This window comes from Xiphophorus maculatus, chromosome 5, assembly GCF_002775205.1.
Source record: "Xiphophorus maculatus strain JP 163 A chromosome 5, X_maculatus-5.0-male, whole genome shotgun sequence".
Lineage (NCBI taxonomy): Eukaryota > Metazoa > Chordata > Actinopteri > Cyprinodontiformes > Poeciliidae > Xiphophorus > Xiphophorus maculatus.
The window spans coordinates 4,221,264-4,240,188 of record NC_036447.1 but is presented as its reverse complement, the minus strand read 5'-3'; the positions used below and the strand labels follow the sequence as shown (position 1 = coordinate 4,240,188).

General features: G+C 39.5%; 1 protein-coding gene across 5 annotated transcripts in view; it reads left to right on the top strand.

Moving 5' to 3' along the window:
• The first annotated feature begins 576 nt into the window (after positions 1-576).
• The window catches only part of znf827 (zinc finger protein 827), a 96,460-nt gene continuing 78,111 nt past the window's right edge, over positions 577-18,925 (top strand). For 3 of the 5 annotated variants that reach the window (XM_023334085.1, XM_023334086.1, XM_014476180.2), the window contains exon 1: positions 578-1,003. In XM_023334085.1, coding sequence (XP_023189853.1) covers positions 961-1,003 — 43 coding nt within the window. In that variant the 5' untranslated portion in view covers positions 578-960. Of the gene's footprint in view, positions 1,004-18,925 lie in introns of all 5 variants that reach the window. The other 2 variants (XM_023334088.1, XM_023334087.1) reach the window with 1 other exon arrangement.

Here is an 18,925-nt window from a genome sequence, read left to right as displayed (position 1 = left end):
CCAGGTCCCTCTTGAAAATGAGATCTGGATCTCCTCACACTTTCTTCCTAAAAACAGGAATGAAAAAAATAACAAAATGATGGGGATTTTATTAGATGTGAGCCAAAATTATCAAAATGAACACTTAAGTCGATATATGCTTTTCTGGAACTGAATTGCAGAAAAACATGTTTTGAGAATATTCTGCCTTATTGAGATGCACCTGTAAATTGTCTTGACACTTTTGTTCTGAAATTTAAAAAAAAATAATTATTTGATCCATTTTTCCTCATATTAATACGCATTTATCTTTTCCTGCTGAGCATTAAAGTCATTCTCTTAATCTCTGCTTTGTGTAATAAGGAGTCAGAAATGTTAGCGACATTTGCATAAATTAACTCCCATCACTTTATTTATTTTCGTTTTTGTTTTTCCTTACGGAAAAAAAAAAATGAGACGACTCGGGATGCAATTCGACTCCATCAGTATGGTTCTCTTTGTGTTTTCAAATATCTATATTTTCTTTTCAGCAACGCGCACTGAAAGCCTGGGGGCACCTTGTCCGTACGCTGCTCTCGGGGGCGAGCTCCTCCAATGCGTGCGCGCGCGTGTATGTGTGTGTGTGAAGCGTGTGTGTGTGTGAGCCGAGTGTGTGTGTGTGTGTGTGTGCGTGCCTGCCCACGCGCGTGTGTCTGCTCTGCTGTTGCTGCCCTTTGATCCCTGCATTAGTGTTAGTTAGGGGCTCGGAGACACACTTGCACCGAGAGCAGCCATAGTCAAGACACGGCAACAACAACAGCGAGCGGCACCTCCTCCGCCCGTGTTCCCGTTCCCCCCCTGAACAATACACTTTAAACCGAGCAAAGCCAGGTGCACGACCGAGTCCCTGCCATCACTGGCGCCTCCAGTCTCAATGGGAAAAATCCTTTTTTCTCCTCATCCCCAAACAAGGACGAGAATGTGATTAAAAGCGGGGGGAAAATGCCAAGGAGGAAGCAGGAGCAGCCCAAGCGCCTGCCTTCACGTAAGTCCTCCGCTCGACGTGTGCGATTTTAGCCGCTCTCCGTGTGTTTTGCGCAGTAGTTTAGGGTTATAGAGGTGAAACAGACAAAAGGCTCGGCGTAGGTTATTTCTCCCCCTTTCTTTTTTTTTTTTTTTTTTTTTTTTTTTTTTTTAGGTCCGAGCGAGGCAGCCATGTTGTTGGCGAATGGGTAACGTTAGCCAGGCAGTGAGTGGATAAACGATACGTGGCTTTAATAAAGAGCAGAATCGATGAGAGGTCCGGTTCCGCTAAAAAGGTTGCGGTCAGTTTGGCGTATGTGTCGGGGCGGTAGTGTGCGGCATAACGGGCGAGCGGTTTCGGTAACGTCTTCGGTCTCTCGGGTAGAGAAAAGGGGGAGGATCTGGGAGTCTGGCCGCAATAAAATGAAGGGTCAGCCGGATCAGACGAGCCAGAGTCTGGCTCCCCTGAACACCCCCGGTGTTCTCAGTTAGCCTCAGCGCTATCTAGCAGCACCGCTCGGTAAACTTCAATTCCCTGGCTATAAACGGCCAACTTTCGCTTCAGTTTTGCTACTCCGAGCTCGCGGAATCGACTCATTTCGCGTTTGTTTTAATTTTTTTGTTGTTGATAAGTAATGATGATGCTTTTTATTAAATCCAAACCCATGTATACATCTTTTTTTTTTTTTTTACCCCTCCCTGTCTACATGAAGGCACTGTCAGAGACATGGTCGGTCACCTGAAGTTCAGGGTTTTTCCCCCCTTCCTTCCCTTTGCAGCCATTCATTGCAGACAGACTCCGATCAATAACGCGGTTAGAAAAAGGAAACAGCACTCAGGCTCAGATACGCTGCTTGTGCCGCAGCAGAACCCCATTATACTTTCCGAGGAGTTTATTTTAGTCGGTGGTTGGCTTACTTTTGTGCGTTTGACCCTTACTGTCTTCGATATGCTGCCTTTATCAGTCTTATACATATAATGAAATGCTGCAATAACGTACTCCGGCCGCTGGAGGATTCCTTAGATGTTTAGGGGCCATTATTAGTGACATTTTTCATGCTGTTAATCATTTCTGCTGAATGCACGCGTAGGCAAACAGCTCAATTAGTCATATTGATATGCAAATTTCATGAATAATTAAGTAATTCAGCTGGATATATTGTGCTTTATTTTATAAATGTCACATCCCTCCAGATGTTTTGCATTGCAGCTAATTTTGCTCGTTTGTACCCAGCTCAGGTGTCTGACCTGGGGATGAACTTAAGGGGAAAATTGCAGATGCTGGGTATGAGGCAGAGATGTGGACAGTAGGTGCAGTGATTGGTGCTCTGAGTGGAAGTGACTGACAGTGTGGGAAGTCACATGGGCTTCACAGCACAGAGCGTGGTTTTGAAAATAAACCGTAGCAGCCTTTATAATACAATCTGGCATCGAAGTCTTGATTTGGAACTGTGTTTTGAGTGTGTTTTAGTCACTTTTATAGGTTCAGAGATTTAGTGGCCAATTACTGAATTTTGTAAAGTGTTGAATTGTCTCTACTTATTTTAGTTGATTTTCGTTCTCTTAAAGTAGGCATTTATTCCTAGACCACAAATGAGGTTGCTCTAAAATACTAATATTTTCTTTTCATGCTGTTATTATTCCTGGACAGAAATATTTCACATGAAACAGGAGCCTGTGGTGCAAAGACCAAAAACTTCCTAACTAAACCATTTGGTCTTATGCTCTGGTTCAGAAACCTGTAGAGGTTAGTGGTTTAAAAATCTAAGAGTCATTTTCATTCCTGTTAGCAACACAGCTGAGGGGTTTTGCTAAAGTTTTGATTGTTCAATTTGAGTTTGGAGATAGGTTCAATGAAAAATCTGAACAAATTATTATCTTAAGTTCAAATTTATAGCTTTAATTTGTGAAAAAATTCAACCTGACTACCTATTTTTAGGTTAAATAGTGTTCGTTTCTGTTTTAAATGGGGGATGTGTTAAAGTTTCCAGTACAAACATTTGGCTCTTGAAAGTTACTGTTTCAAAGTACATAACTGACATTTATTCTGACTGGAGCTGAACATTTCTTCACAATAACAGTTCGCACAATAGTATCACAAAATTGACTGTTAATATGATCCAAGTGTTATAAACTTTGATTTTACATGCTAATATAATATTTAGCCAGCTGGACAGAGTCTCAGAACAGCAGATGCTCACACCGGAGATGAGTAACATTGCCCAAAATGCTGAACGAGTGAAGGAAACACAGATATCACCACTGCAATATTTACCAATATTATCGCCACTGCAAGATTTTTATTAAATGTCATGCAGCTTTAATTTTGATAACTAAAACGTTGAACATTAACCAAAGATCATTTGTTAAATTTCATGACAATATTTTCCCAAAATGTTCAAAGTAAACAATTATTTTATCATATCATGTCACAATTTTTATAGGTTTCAAAGTAAACTGAGGGCCCTTAAACATCCCAGAATATCAGCCTTTACTTGTCTCCTTTATTAACCTTGGTATAAATTCTTTCTTCAAGTTCTTTTGACACTTTATCAAACATCATTGTATCCAACTCTTTCAACATTTTTTTCATAATGCATCTGTTTTAGAAATAACAGTAAAATGACTTTTTCTATGTTTCAGATAAATGAGAACTGTAAAAACAACCCAGACTTGAAGCTGCCTCTGTGAGACTAGAAAGCTACAAATACAGTAAAAATCCTCTAGGTTAAAGGCCTGAGCTTTGTATACATGCAACTAAGCAGAAAAGACAGATTAAAGCTCACTATTTATTTCTCTCCACAAATATAGGGGTCAGCATATTACCAATATCTAATTTTAAAATAACAGTAGTGTTCAGCTTAATATTTGGATTAAAAAGCTCTGATTTTCTTTTAATTGCTAAATTGCTATCATTAAATTTATTTATAGTGGAGCTTTATGGAGTTGCTTGGATGCAATATTTGGCTGGATATTCTAAATCAAGGGCCATGCATTCATTCTCTGCATGCAAATAATAATTTTTTGCCACTTAGCTACCCATACCTGATGTATAGCTTTAGTTGCTGAGATGCTAAAGCACAGTGTGTGTGCAGGGGACATTGGGATGTAGTGAAGAGTCAGGAATATGTGGGTTAATTATAATTAATATACATTTTCAGCGCATTTTGATGTTTCCTGAAATTATTCACCTTGAGTTTTGACAAAAGTTGAGTATGAGAGAGAGCAGCTTATGTTACACCGCTCTGCAGTAGGAAGATTTCAGTAACACCAAAACAAAGAGAAATGATCACAAAGTTGACAATTTGATCCCTTTCGCACTTTGTACTAGCAATTCACATTAGCTGTAGAGTTTGTAGACTAACATTTTCCAAATCCTGCATGTTCTCTGACACAGAACAGGACTTTTTATAATGATAAAACAGAGTAACTTCGCTGCAATATGTTCAGTTTTTCTTTACCTTCTAACATCAGACTTTATTGTAGTATTATATTCACTCCTAGGAGCTTCTTGCATGTTTTGTGTTTGTCTGATCATTTGAAACACCTCAATGAATCTGAAACTGACTTCTTCACTTTGTGAAAACCTTCACAACTGGATGTGGCAATAGCTGATTGGGAAAAGTTCAGCTCTTTACTTCAGATCAGCTGATTGTCTGTCAAGCATTAAATCAACTGATTTACGCTTCAGCAACTTCTGAATTTTGTTGTTTTTCCACTATGTTTGTAACAAATAACCCATATAATATATTATCTTTGGATCTCTTTTCATCGCCTGTTGGATGTTTGTCTACTTTTTGTTATTTGTAGTCATTAATTGTGTGGGACTGTGATATGTTACCCTTAGAGCAAAGCTGTGTGCTCATTTTTGTTACATCTCTGGGACCTTTCTCCATTAATTCACCAACCTTGTCAACACCAGCCGTATTCATGCCCTGGTCCTAATGAGGCAGGATGTCATTTCTGGGTTAGGTGAGGTTCGTGTCTGGATTAGGCATGCATTTGTTCCTGTTAAGATGTTAGTTTGTTTTTGAGGCTGTGCACATGCAATTTGAAAGCAACTCCCTCCCATATATTTGGTGCATTATGTACCTGTCTGTGTATCTGCATAACTTGTAAAGTACTTTTACAGATATCATATAGCAGGGATAAGATGTGTATGATTTGGTATCTAATTGTTTACCTAGAAGGATGATCAGATAGATTATCCAAAAAATATAAAAACTTTATAGGTTTACTTCTTTTATCCTGTAAAGAAAACAAAGAAGTATTATTTCAACAGGAATATTTTGGGTTTTAATACAAGACAATTACAAAATACACACTTGTTTCTGCTTGGTTATCATATAAATTAGTCCCAAATAGAGATAAATATGTTTCATCTGGTATACAAACACAAAGTTGTGTATATTTGTGAAAACAAATCAAGAGAAAGCCGATATTGAAGGAAATCAATGCAATGTTGTCTGGTCTATGCTTGTCTTGACATGCTAACATCTAAATATCCAGGCAGCATAGACTAAATTCCACAGTAACATGTCTTGGATTATACCATAGATTCTTGGCAAGCATTGCTAATCCATCTCACTTGCTTTTGCCACTCCTCTGACTGCATCGTCAGAAAGCCGGGCAAAGAGACACGTTGGAATTGGTGATATAATTCTTGCCCATTATGAGTGAAGATTATATTGTAAATATAGAGATGGATTCGCTGCTTAGATGAGACCAGAACTTTTTGACCCACATCCATATATTGTTTGCAAGTCTAGTGTAGGGCCTGAAGTGGGGCCTGTGCTCCAATCACAGAACAGTGACAATATTATTCATTGCAATAATTTCTGGGACAATTTATGGTCAAGCGAAATTTGTTATCATGACACCCAACAAGTTTTGGAAATCTCTTAAAAAGAAAAGGCCAAGCTAACACACTGGGTTTAGTGCTGTGAATAAACCCAGGTAGACTGCTTGTTCTGCCCTGCCTGCTCTGCTGATGTCTGTTATAGATGAGGAAAGTTTTCTTTAAGGACGGCACGCTCACATGAAAACGAAAACAAACCTCCGAGTGTGTGTGTGTGTTCCTGTGTTGGTGTGTCTGAGGGTACAGACGCTGGCTATGGAGGTCACAGTGCAGTATGGCGCCTTCACTCTGACAAGCACATTTGACCTTTGGTGCCACAGAGGAACCCAGCATTCACTCTGACCTTGGTCTTTATTATTGTTTATGTAATTTTTCAGTCTAACTACTCCGTCCTAAAAGTTAGGGACTAGTTTAAATGCTTTTAAGTTCCAGTTTTATGACCTGCGCTCTGAGTCAGCGAGAATACTATGGGGAACACTTTTATTCCCTTCTCATCCCTCCTGATTATTTCCATTTAAAATATAGAGATGTTCATCATTTCTGGACTGGATTGAAGGTTTTTTTCCCCCCGCCTGCCAATAGCTGAGAGACTTGGTGGCTCTCTACCTTACTGTAATGGCGGGTCACTGGCTACCATCCACTTTTTATGATTATAATGACCTTGGTAGGGCTAGGGCTTGAAAACATTGGATTATAGGGAAAATGAGAGAAGGGTTTCCATTTCCCTCTTGGCATCAAATGTTTGGGGCTCTTTCTGCCAAGAATCCTCCACCTCACCACCGCTGCTATGTTCTCCCCTAAGCTGGCTGGGGTTGGGGGGCGCGTGCTGGCAGGTCTGATCGCACAAAACTCAAGCGAGAAACGAAACACAGCCTTGAACTTGGAAATGCATTGCAGGACAAGGGGAATAATGCTGTGCGCCTTTAACTAACCTATGCAACCGCAGACCTTGGGTGCATAGAAACTGTTTTCAATTAGTGTTCATATTCAGCTGACAAATTAGATCCCATCGTTTGGTCTTTTTTTTTTTACTTCATAGTTGCAGAAAACACAAAGTTGTTTGAGTGAACAGTTTGTTGGGCAGAGTTTAATGGGCCTGGTTTCACAGAAGTAGCAGAGCCTGAGGGCTAGGATCAATATTTATACACAAATGTTAACCTTATTTGCTACTTCAGACAATTGGCGAGGCACACAGACGTGGAGGCTTTACAGCACTTAAAGATGAAGGACTGGGAAGGGGGAAAAAAAACTTGCTGTTGTGTTTGTAAGTCAAGATGAATGTAAAATGGTCAAATAACTGACTTAATGAAAGGGGTTTTAACCGGCCTCAATTTTATTTTACAAAACTGGAATCAGTTCCTTCGACTGTTATCATTCAGCACCCTGATAAAGATATGTAAAAAATGTCAGAATAAATTATTTTGGAGACTTTGTGATCCTAAGATGCCCCTCTTTGCTGCTATTCTTTTTTTCTGCCCTCCTTCTCTTCCTCGTTGCACGGAGGAGCAGCTGAAAGACCCAGTAGTGACCCATTTTCAGTTAACTGGCAGAGGCCATTAGATTTTTATTCAAACTATTCTCCTGTCTCATGGAGCTCATGATATAACAAGATTCTCTGGACTGTTTTGGAGCTGAATCAGGCCCACAGCATCACACATTTAATGCCTAAATGCTTCCCAGTCATCTGATCTTTACATACATTTGTAGGACAGACCAGAAATGTATGGCCTATCCTATGTGGAGATTGGGTGACCTTCAAGACACCACTTTTTAATTATCTGATAATTACTGAGCCAGTAATTTTGTTTAAAAAGTATTAAACAATAACATTGTTGTTTCAAGAGACTATGCATAGTAAGACACAACAACCAAAACAATAAATAAAAATGTAAATAAAAACCACTTATAACCAAAATCATAAATATCATTAATATTAATTATCAAAATGGAAATTACCAAGCTTAATTCATCATGTTGCTTATTGTGACAAACTTAGTCACCAGTCCATCTCAGTTCAACAGAGAGACAATCCTGCATGCACACTCATACCTGCCACTTTTTTTTTGTTTTGTTTTGTTTTTTTTGAGTGACAAAAGAACAGTCATGTTTTTTGACTGTAGGAGGAACCTGGAGTACCCAGAGGGAACCACGCAAGCACAGGGGAGAACATGCAGGAAAAACCCAAAACACATTCCAGGATTCAAACTCCCAACCTCCTTGCTGCTATGCTACAAACGGCTGAGTTTGGGATATTTTGCCAATGTTTCTTAGAGTCTTTTGGGCCTATGCAGCCCCAGATTTCACACAAGGAATCAGTGGGTGATCTAGATTTGAAAAGACTCAACAGACTTCTCCTTCCAGCAGGACTTGTTCACAGTTCAGGTGCTCGCAAAGTCGGAAACAAATAATAATGGATTGTGTTTCTCTTTCCTGCTGTGTGGCCAAACATTCACAGGGAAAAGTAGTTTCTCCAACTCAGCCACAAACTTCAAGCACTAAAGGCATACAAAGCATCACAACAGCACCAAGTCAAAACTTTTCACGAGGACAGATGCATTACTGGTTTGTCTGCCAGCAGCATTTGGGAGGAAGAAATCTGTAAAGAGTTTGTAGAGGAAAGAAAAAAGAACTAAGATTTTCTCCCTTTAAAAAATCTGGTTCAGAATGTTTTAAAATGATATTTCTTTCCATGAGTCCTACTGACCTGATGCACAAATCAATAAAATCGTATTTTGATGCTTCTAACATTTACAAAGAAACACCGATATTATTCATTCCTACTTATGAATTCTACAAATTTTGAATGACATTTAATGTAAAGCTGTTTGGTTTTTTAAAATCTGAGTTGTTTACTCTCCAAGTATATATGCTTTATCTTGGAAACGTATTATTATTTTTTATGTGCCTTTAGAGAACTTGGAGAGTCAAAGGTGGAGTACCACTTTTGAAATCCCCCTCTTTGGGATCATTATGAATTTCTCACATTGCAAACTAAGCCCTAGAAATTAATGAGCAACGTGGAATTAAATTTTTCTTGACTTCGGCATGCTGACAAGATTCTTAATGAATTAAGAAGACACAAAACTAGCAATTAATTAAATGAATGTAGTTATTTCTCACTCGACGTGTAAATGAGATTTAGCATAATCATACAGTTTATCCCCCAGTAAGCATGGAGTGCAGTGTTCCTGCTTCACAACTCTCACTGCGCCTGATTCATCAACTTACATATCTGGTGGCATCAATGGATGCTCACCTTTTGCAGCATCTGAAACAAATGCATATAACTAAAACTGTATAAAAGCCTGGTTATTTTTAAATAAAATAGGCCAGTTCCTATTTTTACACAAAGCTCTTTGTTTATAGAAACTCTTTAACCACATTATAAAATTATGTTATGGGAAAAAAATGTAACTCAGAGTTTGCATTTGTGTTGTGATCTACTGTATGTGGAAGTTGCTTAGCCACATTTATTTAAATTACTGTTAATACCTTTTGACTGCAATTTTAACCTTTTGTCATGTTGAAGCCATAAATATTTAGACTTTGAGTATGCCGTTCTGAGGCATGAATATGCTTTAATCCACTGTTGAGCGCTGGTAGCTAAAAATGTAGTTGCGTTAACCCTAAATTGCTAATCATAAACATTAGCTCTGCTAATGCTAAAGCAATACACAAACGGAACATCCAGTGGAAGCTAATGCTAAAATTCTTGCTTCAATTCAAAACATATCTGCCTTAGGATGACTACAATTTAATTTGAGTCTTTCAAGAGCTTCATTCAATTTAGCTCTTGAATTAAAGTTCATATACTGTAGAACTGTGTTTGTTCTACAGTTCTCAAGTACCGTATTTATGTTTAGCTTGTAGATTACTGTTTTATTTTGTTCTTGTGTGTTTCTTGTTTGAAATAGTTATCAAGGGAAAAAAGAGAACATGAGGAGAGAAAACTGAACTGCTGAGTAAAGTCTTCACTCACTTCAAAATAAGAGTAAGAATATAAACATCTAACTACTTGAATAATTATTAAGTCTATAACCAAAAATTTCAACACAGATGTTGAAATTTATTGCACTGAAAGTTTACATAACAGCCAAGCAAATCAACACATTAGAATGTATCCAAACAAAATAATTTAGAGGAAGTGCACTAAAGGTTTCCAAAATTTAGCACATTAGCTAACTTTGCTATTATCCCATTAGCAGATTGGCAGAAATGTGTCATTTCATCGTATCTCTGGCTGCATGTTTAGGGTTGATGTTCTGCTGGAAGATGAAGCAAAAGCTGTGTCCATTTTTGCTGCAACAATTTTCTCCAACCACTGCGTCGCAGTTGGCTCCATTTATCCCTCAATCAGCTCCCACTAGTTTCTGCTCTGACACTCTGATACTGCCGCCGCTGTGTTTCGCCATGGGAATGGTGTGTGTTCAGGAGTACATGGAGTTGTTTTCTCTCTCGTTTGACCAGAACACCTTCTGACATGTGTTTGCTGTGTCCTCTACATTGTTTTTGGCACATAGTTAATGGAATGGCTTGTGGCAAACCTCCAACAGGACTTCCTTTATCTTTCAGGCCTGATTTGAAGGGTGAACTGTAAATAGTTTAGGAGGGGACTGCTGCTGCTTCTCCAAAGTTACTGTGGGGCTGTCACTCGGCTGCTTCTCTGATTAATAAGTTTAGGTGTTCTGCCATGTTTTGATGGGTTAGCAGTTGGTTCTTCCTCTCTCCATGTTCAGATGATGGATTGAACAGAGACGTGGGAGATGTTCAAAGTTTGGGATATTATTTTTTAATCTAAATCAGCTTTAAACGACTCCACAACTTTTTCCCCTGACCTACCTGCTGTGTTCCTTGGTCTTCATGAAGCTGGTTCTCTGATTTTCTCTAACAAACCTTCACAAAACTGCATAGGTAGACTCTGTTCACTAGTTAGGGGATTTCTGAAGGCAATTATTTACGGGGATCAGAGTATAAATGCACTTCACGCTTCTTTTTGTTGTTGTTGTTTTGTTTTTTTAGATTTTTTATGTGGAAAAAGAACATTTTGAGACTATGCATCATTTTCTTTCCACTTCACAATTATTCGCTTCTTTGTTTTGGTCACAAAATCCTAATAAGATAAAAGTTTGTGGGTATTAACACTTTTGCAACGAGCTGCACATCAGGCATCTGGGAAACATTTCTTTTTTTCCCATTTAAAGTTAACTTTAGCATCATCAAAGCATTGCTCTTTGTGATCGCCTCATCCCATTGGATGATGTGCTGGATTTGATACCCTAACATTCTTCCTCTCTAATTGTGCTTATGACAAGACAGTCAAAAGTATTTCCTCAGATTTTGCTGCTACTGGCTTTATTACAGGCACATTGTTTCTGATTTTTGCCTGCCGTCACTTCTTAGCCGCGTTGCACAATGAATCAATTTCATTTGATCAAGAACATACGGTGCTGCCTACCCAGCAGTTTTGTGGATCTCGTATAACGGAAGAGGAAAGTGTTTTTTTTCCATCTGAAAATTGACATTTCAGTTATTATTCAGCTGAAAAACAAATCTATTGAAGGGAAAATGTTCAAAATAAAAAAAAAATTAAATAACCTGATTGAATAAGTGTTCACATTCTTAACCTCACCTTTTCATTGAGTCTTTGCATTTAATCTGAGGTACATCCATAATTTATATTCATCATTTAGCTTAGGTATTAGATTGCTGAGGATTAAAAGAATCCCTTGCAATAATAAAGGTATCAGTCCGAAGAAGGATACAAAAACTCTAACTCATCATGTATCACTATGGATGTAAGGGTAGCAAATAATAATTGTAGAAAATGTTGAACAACAGTACCTAAACCGCAGATATATTTATGCACAAAAAAGCTAATATTTTGGGGATTGTTAGTTTTACAATTTTTTTTCACTGTCCAAAGAAAGTATCAATAAAATCACAAAATTTGAAAATATGATGAAATGCGCAGTTACTGTGTGCAGTTTTGTGATACAGATCACACTTCTTTATGCGACTAGTGTCCTAAGGAGACATATTACAAATGAGAATGTTTATAAAGAGCAGTATTTGTGTTTGTGGTGCTATGATTGCTGTCAGAGCCATACAGTTACCTAAAAAGAAGCAATATATATATGTTATCGATTAGTGAAGTTTATTTTTGTAGCAAATTTCAGCAGCTGCAGTTCAAGGGCTTTACATCATGAAAACATAAAAACATCATTCAGTCAACAGTTGTGAAAACCAATAACAGACATTACATTTTTCCATCATTAAAATAATTAATACACATCATATATGTTGGTCAATGTTCCATTTATTATGGTCCAAAAGCAGCTCTAAACAGGTGGGGTTTCTAGCATTGATTTAAAGGAACTCAGTGTTTCAGCTGTTTTGCAGGAAGTTTGTTCCAGATTTGAGATGCAGAGAAGCTGAAAGTTTCTTCTCCTCATTTGGTTCTGGGAATGCAGGACCATCAATTTTACTCATCACTTTTGAGTTATCATGACAATACTACAAAATATCGTGATAAGATTTGAAGTCCATATCGTCCACACCTAAGGTGTGTACGATAAATGACTTACTGAAGGTAGGAATCATTTTTCAACAATTTATAATGTCACATTTTTTATATGTTTTTTGCACTTATTCGTTTACATTTTGGGTGCTGGATAAAGTCCAGTTCAGATTCCAGAAACGATGAGAAAGGAAACCAGAAAATGCTCACATTGTCTGCTTTATGTGCCTGCAGATTATTTTACTGATCAGAGACCAAGCTAACCTGAAGCCACCTGGCCAGTATCTGCGTCTCTGCTTGGTCACCATCAGACCCCAACCCCCTTTTCCTTTGTGTGGAATGGAAGTGCCTCAGTCTCGATAACGATTTTTTTTTTTTCCCCCGTGTTGACAAGTCACAACATGGAGATCTACAGCTCGGAGAGCAGCCCTTTGGCTACGTAGAGCCCTGCTTGCACTGAGTAATAGCAATCTCACAGGAGTAGCAGGCTTTCAGCTGGCAGCAGTTCATACGGAACAGCTCGCCGGTGCAGCTGGGAAAGACAGAGCATGAGTGGAAGAGGGGAGCGAGGGGCCGGTGGAGATGGAGGGAGGGAGGAAGTGGAGAGGAAGAGCTGTTAAGAGCTTTGGGCGGTTTCTCTGTTGTTGTACCACACAAGTGCATCCAGGCCCTGCAGGACGAGCCTTTAACAGGCGTGAGGGATGGAGAGCATGAGAGGAGTGGAGGAGGATGCAGCGGAGGAGTAGGAGGAGGCTTTGGTTTGGGGAGCTGAAGCCGGCCGGTCGTACCAGACGCCTGATCCGAACATGGATGGGATTTATTGTTTGCCTCTGCATCACTAAAGGCATTAAAATTACTCTGAGAGATAAAGAACTTCCTTGATTAGAATCCCCTGCAGGCTGAGGATGTGGTGCATCATTAAGACAGGCTTCAGTTCTTACAGTGCATTCACACCAGCCCTGTAGTCCACTTTAATCAAACTAGTTTGTTTGCCTAGAAAGTCTGGACAGTTTGGGGAGGTGTGAATGCCAATCGAACTGTGATGTGGATCAAAAAAGTGAACTCTGGTCCTGGAGTTTCACCCATATAACCTGCTAAACCCAGTGGTAGAGGCGCTATTTTCAGTCCACCAGTGTGTATTTTGTTTTAAATGTTTTTCTTACATAAATTGCACAAACAGACCTAGTGACGTCTCCATTTTTAGTTCTGGTGCATGATCAGACATAATTTGCAAATTATGAGGCCAGTTCAGAACCCTATTTAAAATAAACAAACGATGCTTATCCTGGTGGGGGCGCAAATGAAGTCTGGTGGCCCGCCAGGCTTATAACTCAATTGGGGATCCCTCTGGGTCGCCTACAAACCTAGATCTCGGCTTAGTTGAAGTGAACACTAGCGTAATTCAAATGCACATGTGAATACTAAGCAGACTGGAGATTGCTCCAACAGTAGGAAGTGAACTGTATAACAGGGGATTCTGGGTAAATGCAACCAAAACAAATGCAAAAGTCTAGCACCAGCAGGAAAAATGGCTCATGGTGTTTTGCCAAAGGCAAAATAGAAATCCAACAACCTCTAAAATCTGACGACGCTCCATTTTTGTTTACATTTTGTGAAACAGCAAGTTGCGGTGATGTAGACTTTGTGGTGTTTCATTCTGTGGCTTTTGGTGCAGCGCCATGTATACTTTAAGGATAACATTGAATAATACAGACTAAATGCTATTACACATGGAAAAGCAATTTATATATCTTTATGATTGCGTCACAAGTAATAGGTTAACCTCTTCCTATTACTGTTGTTGCTGCTGGTGCCTTTATTGGGGAAACATAAGATATTAAACTTCCTAGCTTGCTTATTGTAAGTTCAGTGTTTATCTGCTGATGATACTGTCAAATAGTTAAAATATTATGGCACACTTAAATACCACTCTGCTTTTCAAAATCTAAATAATTGTTTCTAGTTAGCTGGTAATGTTGAGTTAAAAGCAATAGCAATAATAACATCTGTATGATGTAAGCTAATTACAAACGATGCCAATGATAAGAGGTATGTTGCACGCAAATTAACAGAGCAGCGTAGGAATGTTGAAGCATCTGGTGCTGACATGTTGGACCCCAAATAAAAATGTGCTTAGGGTCCCAAACCAAAGCCCTGGCCACCACAGGTTTTTCAAAGGTTTTGGTTTGTTTTACACAGAGCAGTGTGAAAGAAAACTTGATCAGCTAAGAATGAAATAAATGTTGCAATTTTGGTCCTCAATCAGACTGAGTCTACTGGATTTCAGATGTGAAAACTCTCCTACTTTCTGCTCCTCACTGTATAAAACACTAACTTTGCATGAAAAATGAAGATTTAATGCTTTTATACACGTATCTCTGATCTGCATGGAGGTCGGCCAACATGTTGATCTTTGTCGCCCTCGCAGAACACCCTCCACAGCGCAGTGCAGTGAGATGACCTCACTTCCTGTGTGGGTAGAGGAGGGCAGCAGGGCTCTTGTGCGCACAGAGACACACTTTCCCTCCTGAAGCCTGGCTCCGGTTTCCCCTCGGTGCTCGGGGGTGGCGGGGCCACAGCCAACCCCCGTCTTTCCTCCTCGGCATGGAGGAGTTTTCAGCGTTTTCACCTCCCCTGCTGGAGTTTTAGGGACGGAATCGGGAATCAGTTCAGAGAAGAGATTAAAAGTGCGGAGGGTTGTTACAGACAGAGCAGTGTGTGTTCATAAAGCAGCAGGCACTCTCCAGGGAAACAACAAATCAGCTCTAAACGGAGAGTGGAACTGTTTTGGCTCGAGTGCAAGAAATCCTGAGAAGTTAAAATCCTCTATATGATGTCATCTCTGTCAGTTATTGATGCTGAAAATGCAGGTAAACATCTCGACTGATTCATTGTCAGGTTAACTCCTCCTTTGCATGCTGCAGTCATAGCTGCTGTTACAATAAAACAAAGATGGACTGGGCCCTAAAATAAATTCTTGAACAGTAACTTTTAAGGCAGGCTTGTAGGTTCTTTCAGAGTATTTTACAAAAATCCAAGCTTAACCTGATTCATAGTGGGCTAAAAAAAATCACAGAATTACTGGAAACACAATTATTGGAACCTCTGCTGTTAACACTTTGTACAACCCCTTTTACCAGTAGGGCTGTGTTTACTAATTTCCCAAGGGTTCTTAAAATCAGTAAGATTGCAAATTCAGAAATCTGAATCCTACTTTTCAAATCTGAAATAAGATTTTCCATTTTAGGTCTTCAATTATATTTCATCTTAAATTATTACGTCTTTCCTTATTGTTTCATTTTAAGATTCATCTGTACTGTGATGTTTTACTTCTACCTGAGGATATCAGGGAATATTAAAAGAACTTCAAGCCCCAGGATGCAGGGAAGCAGTTCACTCGCCACGTTTCAAGAGATTTAGCATGCATGCATGACTGTTTAGTTCGCTTACCTCCACTTTCAAACCTGTTTCTTTTTAGATTCTAGTTACATTAAATCATCTTATGTTATTCACTACCAGTTATAGTGATGAAACACATTCTCAACTACTGAGATATACATTTGCTACTGCATATAGTTGAAGATTTAAGTTTGGTAACCTAAATGTGAAAGCACTAACATTACATATGGAAAAATGCTACTTTAAATCGACATAAGTTTGTTGACAATGTTGAATTATCAACTTTGTCAATGCAGAGTCATGGGGGAGCTGGTTTCTGTCTCCAGCGGTCATTGGGTGAAACAACCTTTCACACACACACCCACACACCTGAGGGCAATTTAGTAAGATCAAAGATTAAACTAACATTCATGTTTTGTGACTGTAGGAGGAAGCTGGAGTAACTGGGGAGAACCCATGCATTCTGTGTCTGATGATGAACCATTTCTGTGTGGTTCTGATCGAATGTTTCAGATCATTATTCCACGAACAGACCCAGTGACGACTCCATTTTTAGTTCTGGTTTTATTTTTAGAGACAGAGCACAGATCCTCTGTTGTACTTAACAGTGGGCATGAGGTGCTTATCTGCACATTCATCTTTTTGTTTAAATAAACCCCAACAGGAGCTTTTGTTGTTGAAATGCTCATTCTTAGTGTGATCAAACTAAAGCATGTGGTTACAGTTAAAATTCCAGCAGACAATTTAGAAACTCCATGGTTACATTTGTGATAGTAGAATAGAACAAGGTTGAAAAACAATCAAAAAATAAGCACAATACAAAGATTTGATTTTTTAAAATTATTGTGAGATTTTTTACAGAAGATGATTATCTTCATCTTCTATTTCTACAAAATGGAACTCTGATATTAAAAATCATTTCTGGCAGAAACTTAGTTCTCCCCCTGTAAACCTTAAGTTAGTTACTCCCAGGTGCCCATCTACATAAAAGTAAAAAAAAAATTTTTTGTTTCTTCAGTAGACTTAAGCCTTTTCCGTAGATTGTTTTTGCAAAAATTATTTATTTGAGCTTCTAAAGCATCATTGTAAAGGACGCTAATAAATGTGGCCAGCACTATAACTCCATTTTTCCTCTTTCATTGCTTTCCAAGGACATTTGTTCATTTCATATGGTTCCTTTTTTCTGCTACTAAGATTAGGTAATCACTGTTTTTCGAATTTAAGAAAAAAGATGTCGTGTTTTTATTCTTAAAATCTAGAAGCAAACAAAGTGGGACAAATGTGAAGTTTCTAAATGAGTTGACATGAGAAACGGCCGCAGGAAGATGTGAATCAGAGGGCCCGGCTCGGTAATTGCCTGTGTTTTTTCCCACACCGCACGGGTCCTTTGAATGGGGGCCATGTTAGCTCAGATTGCCATGTCATTAATCCCTCGTACTCTACAGGGGAGTGGTCAGCTGCAGATGTGTTTGCGCTTACTCCAGAAGGTTTGCTAGATTAGGACAAATCCTCCCCGAAAAAAAACGTTTAAAAACCCCATTTGGCACGCACGGCCGGATCGTGTGGGCTCATAGCTGGCCAATGACAACGACAGCCATCCCTCCCTCGACATCTAATTCTTCCCCCACTACCTGATTTTTCTTTTTGTTTGTTTTTTTGTTTTGTTTAGTTCCTAATCCCCTCCCCCCACCTACCTTGTGATTTTCAAAGCGTAACTCCCCCCTCACTCCCCTATGTTGGTTCGGACCGGTCAGCGTAATTGTTTGGAAGCCGGCTTCTGTCATTTGCATGTAGCAAGCAGCCACTTTTCCAGTTTCAGTGGTTTGACCTTGTTGTACCTGCCAGCCAGAAATGAGATCATCAGAAGAGTAGACGAGAAACTGACATCTCTCCTCCACCTACCCGTGGCTTTAAGTGATGGTTGTCATAGCAATCATTATGCCACAGAACAGACTCGGTGCGTGAAGGATGGCTTTGAATGCCGCAGCCTCGGGTCACAACCTGGTTATGACAGAACAGATAGACCTACGGAGGTTGACTGCAGACTGTAAAGTAAACAGCTGCATACGCTGCTTGTTAGGGCTATAAATTCTATATTCCTATTTGAACAGTTATGGCAATATTCCCTTTTTTATAGCATGAAAATGGGAAGGCAGGTATTGGTCTAACTGAGAGGAGAGGGGCAGCGTGGTGCAAACAGCGCCTCCCATTCCCATCAGCCGCCCTGGCTAGCATTTAACATGGAGATTGGAAATGGAAAAAGCCCCTCAAAACCCCCCACCATCCCACCATCATTCTCCCTGGACCTGCATGTAAATGAGATAGCAGTGAGCATTTCCTGCTGTGCCACAACAATTCCTCTGCTTTTCGCTCGCTCCTTTCTTTTTTTTAGTGATGGCCTGGAAGCGCTCCCTTGCTTCACTAGGACCAATCACTAATAGTGACCCAGTCATCACTAACGATAGCCAAAATCCCAGGTTTGAGTTCCTTCTGCCAAATCTGTTCAACTAAAACGCTTTTTGTCCTCCTTGCTCCTTTTCCCACTTTCTCTCCTGCTGTATTTATTTGTTGTTAATGCTGCATTATAAACCTGCCGAATTATCTCCCAAGTCTGTCCTCACCTCCCACTGGACCTTGATTGTGTGACCGCTGTAGGGCCGAGCGTCCCTCCTTACCAGTAGGACGATTTACAAACAATACATGGACACTGTCCGCGGCAACCTTCCACCCTCCTACTGTCTCTCACTTCTTTCTTGCACAGCTCCACAGCGGGGAGATAGTCTGTTCATTTCACACTCATTCTAAAGAATGCACCCTGTCTTCTGCCGGACGTTGGAGCAACATCCACATCTACTTCGACAATGGACGCTTTATTGGCCAGCGGGAAAATTTATGACAAACTCACTTTTTCTTTCTTTTTTTTTTATTGACTTGCCTTATACAATAATTTAGGTTGAAACCACATGAAATTCATAAAATGAATTTGTGTAACATAGGCATGGGACGATATGAGATTCTCACAGTATAATTTGCCACAGAATAATAGAATAGGAAACGTGTAACTCTACAAGCTTTTATTTAAACCCAATAAGCCTTGTTTGTTCTTAATGCTCAGTTCCGATTTGGGTTTTTTTTGTGTGTTTTTTTGACATGGACATTTGTGCTACAAA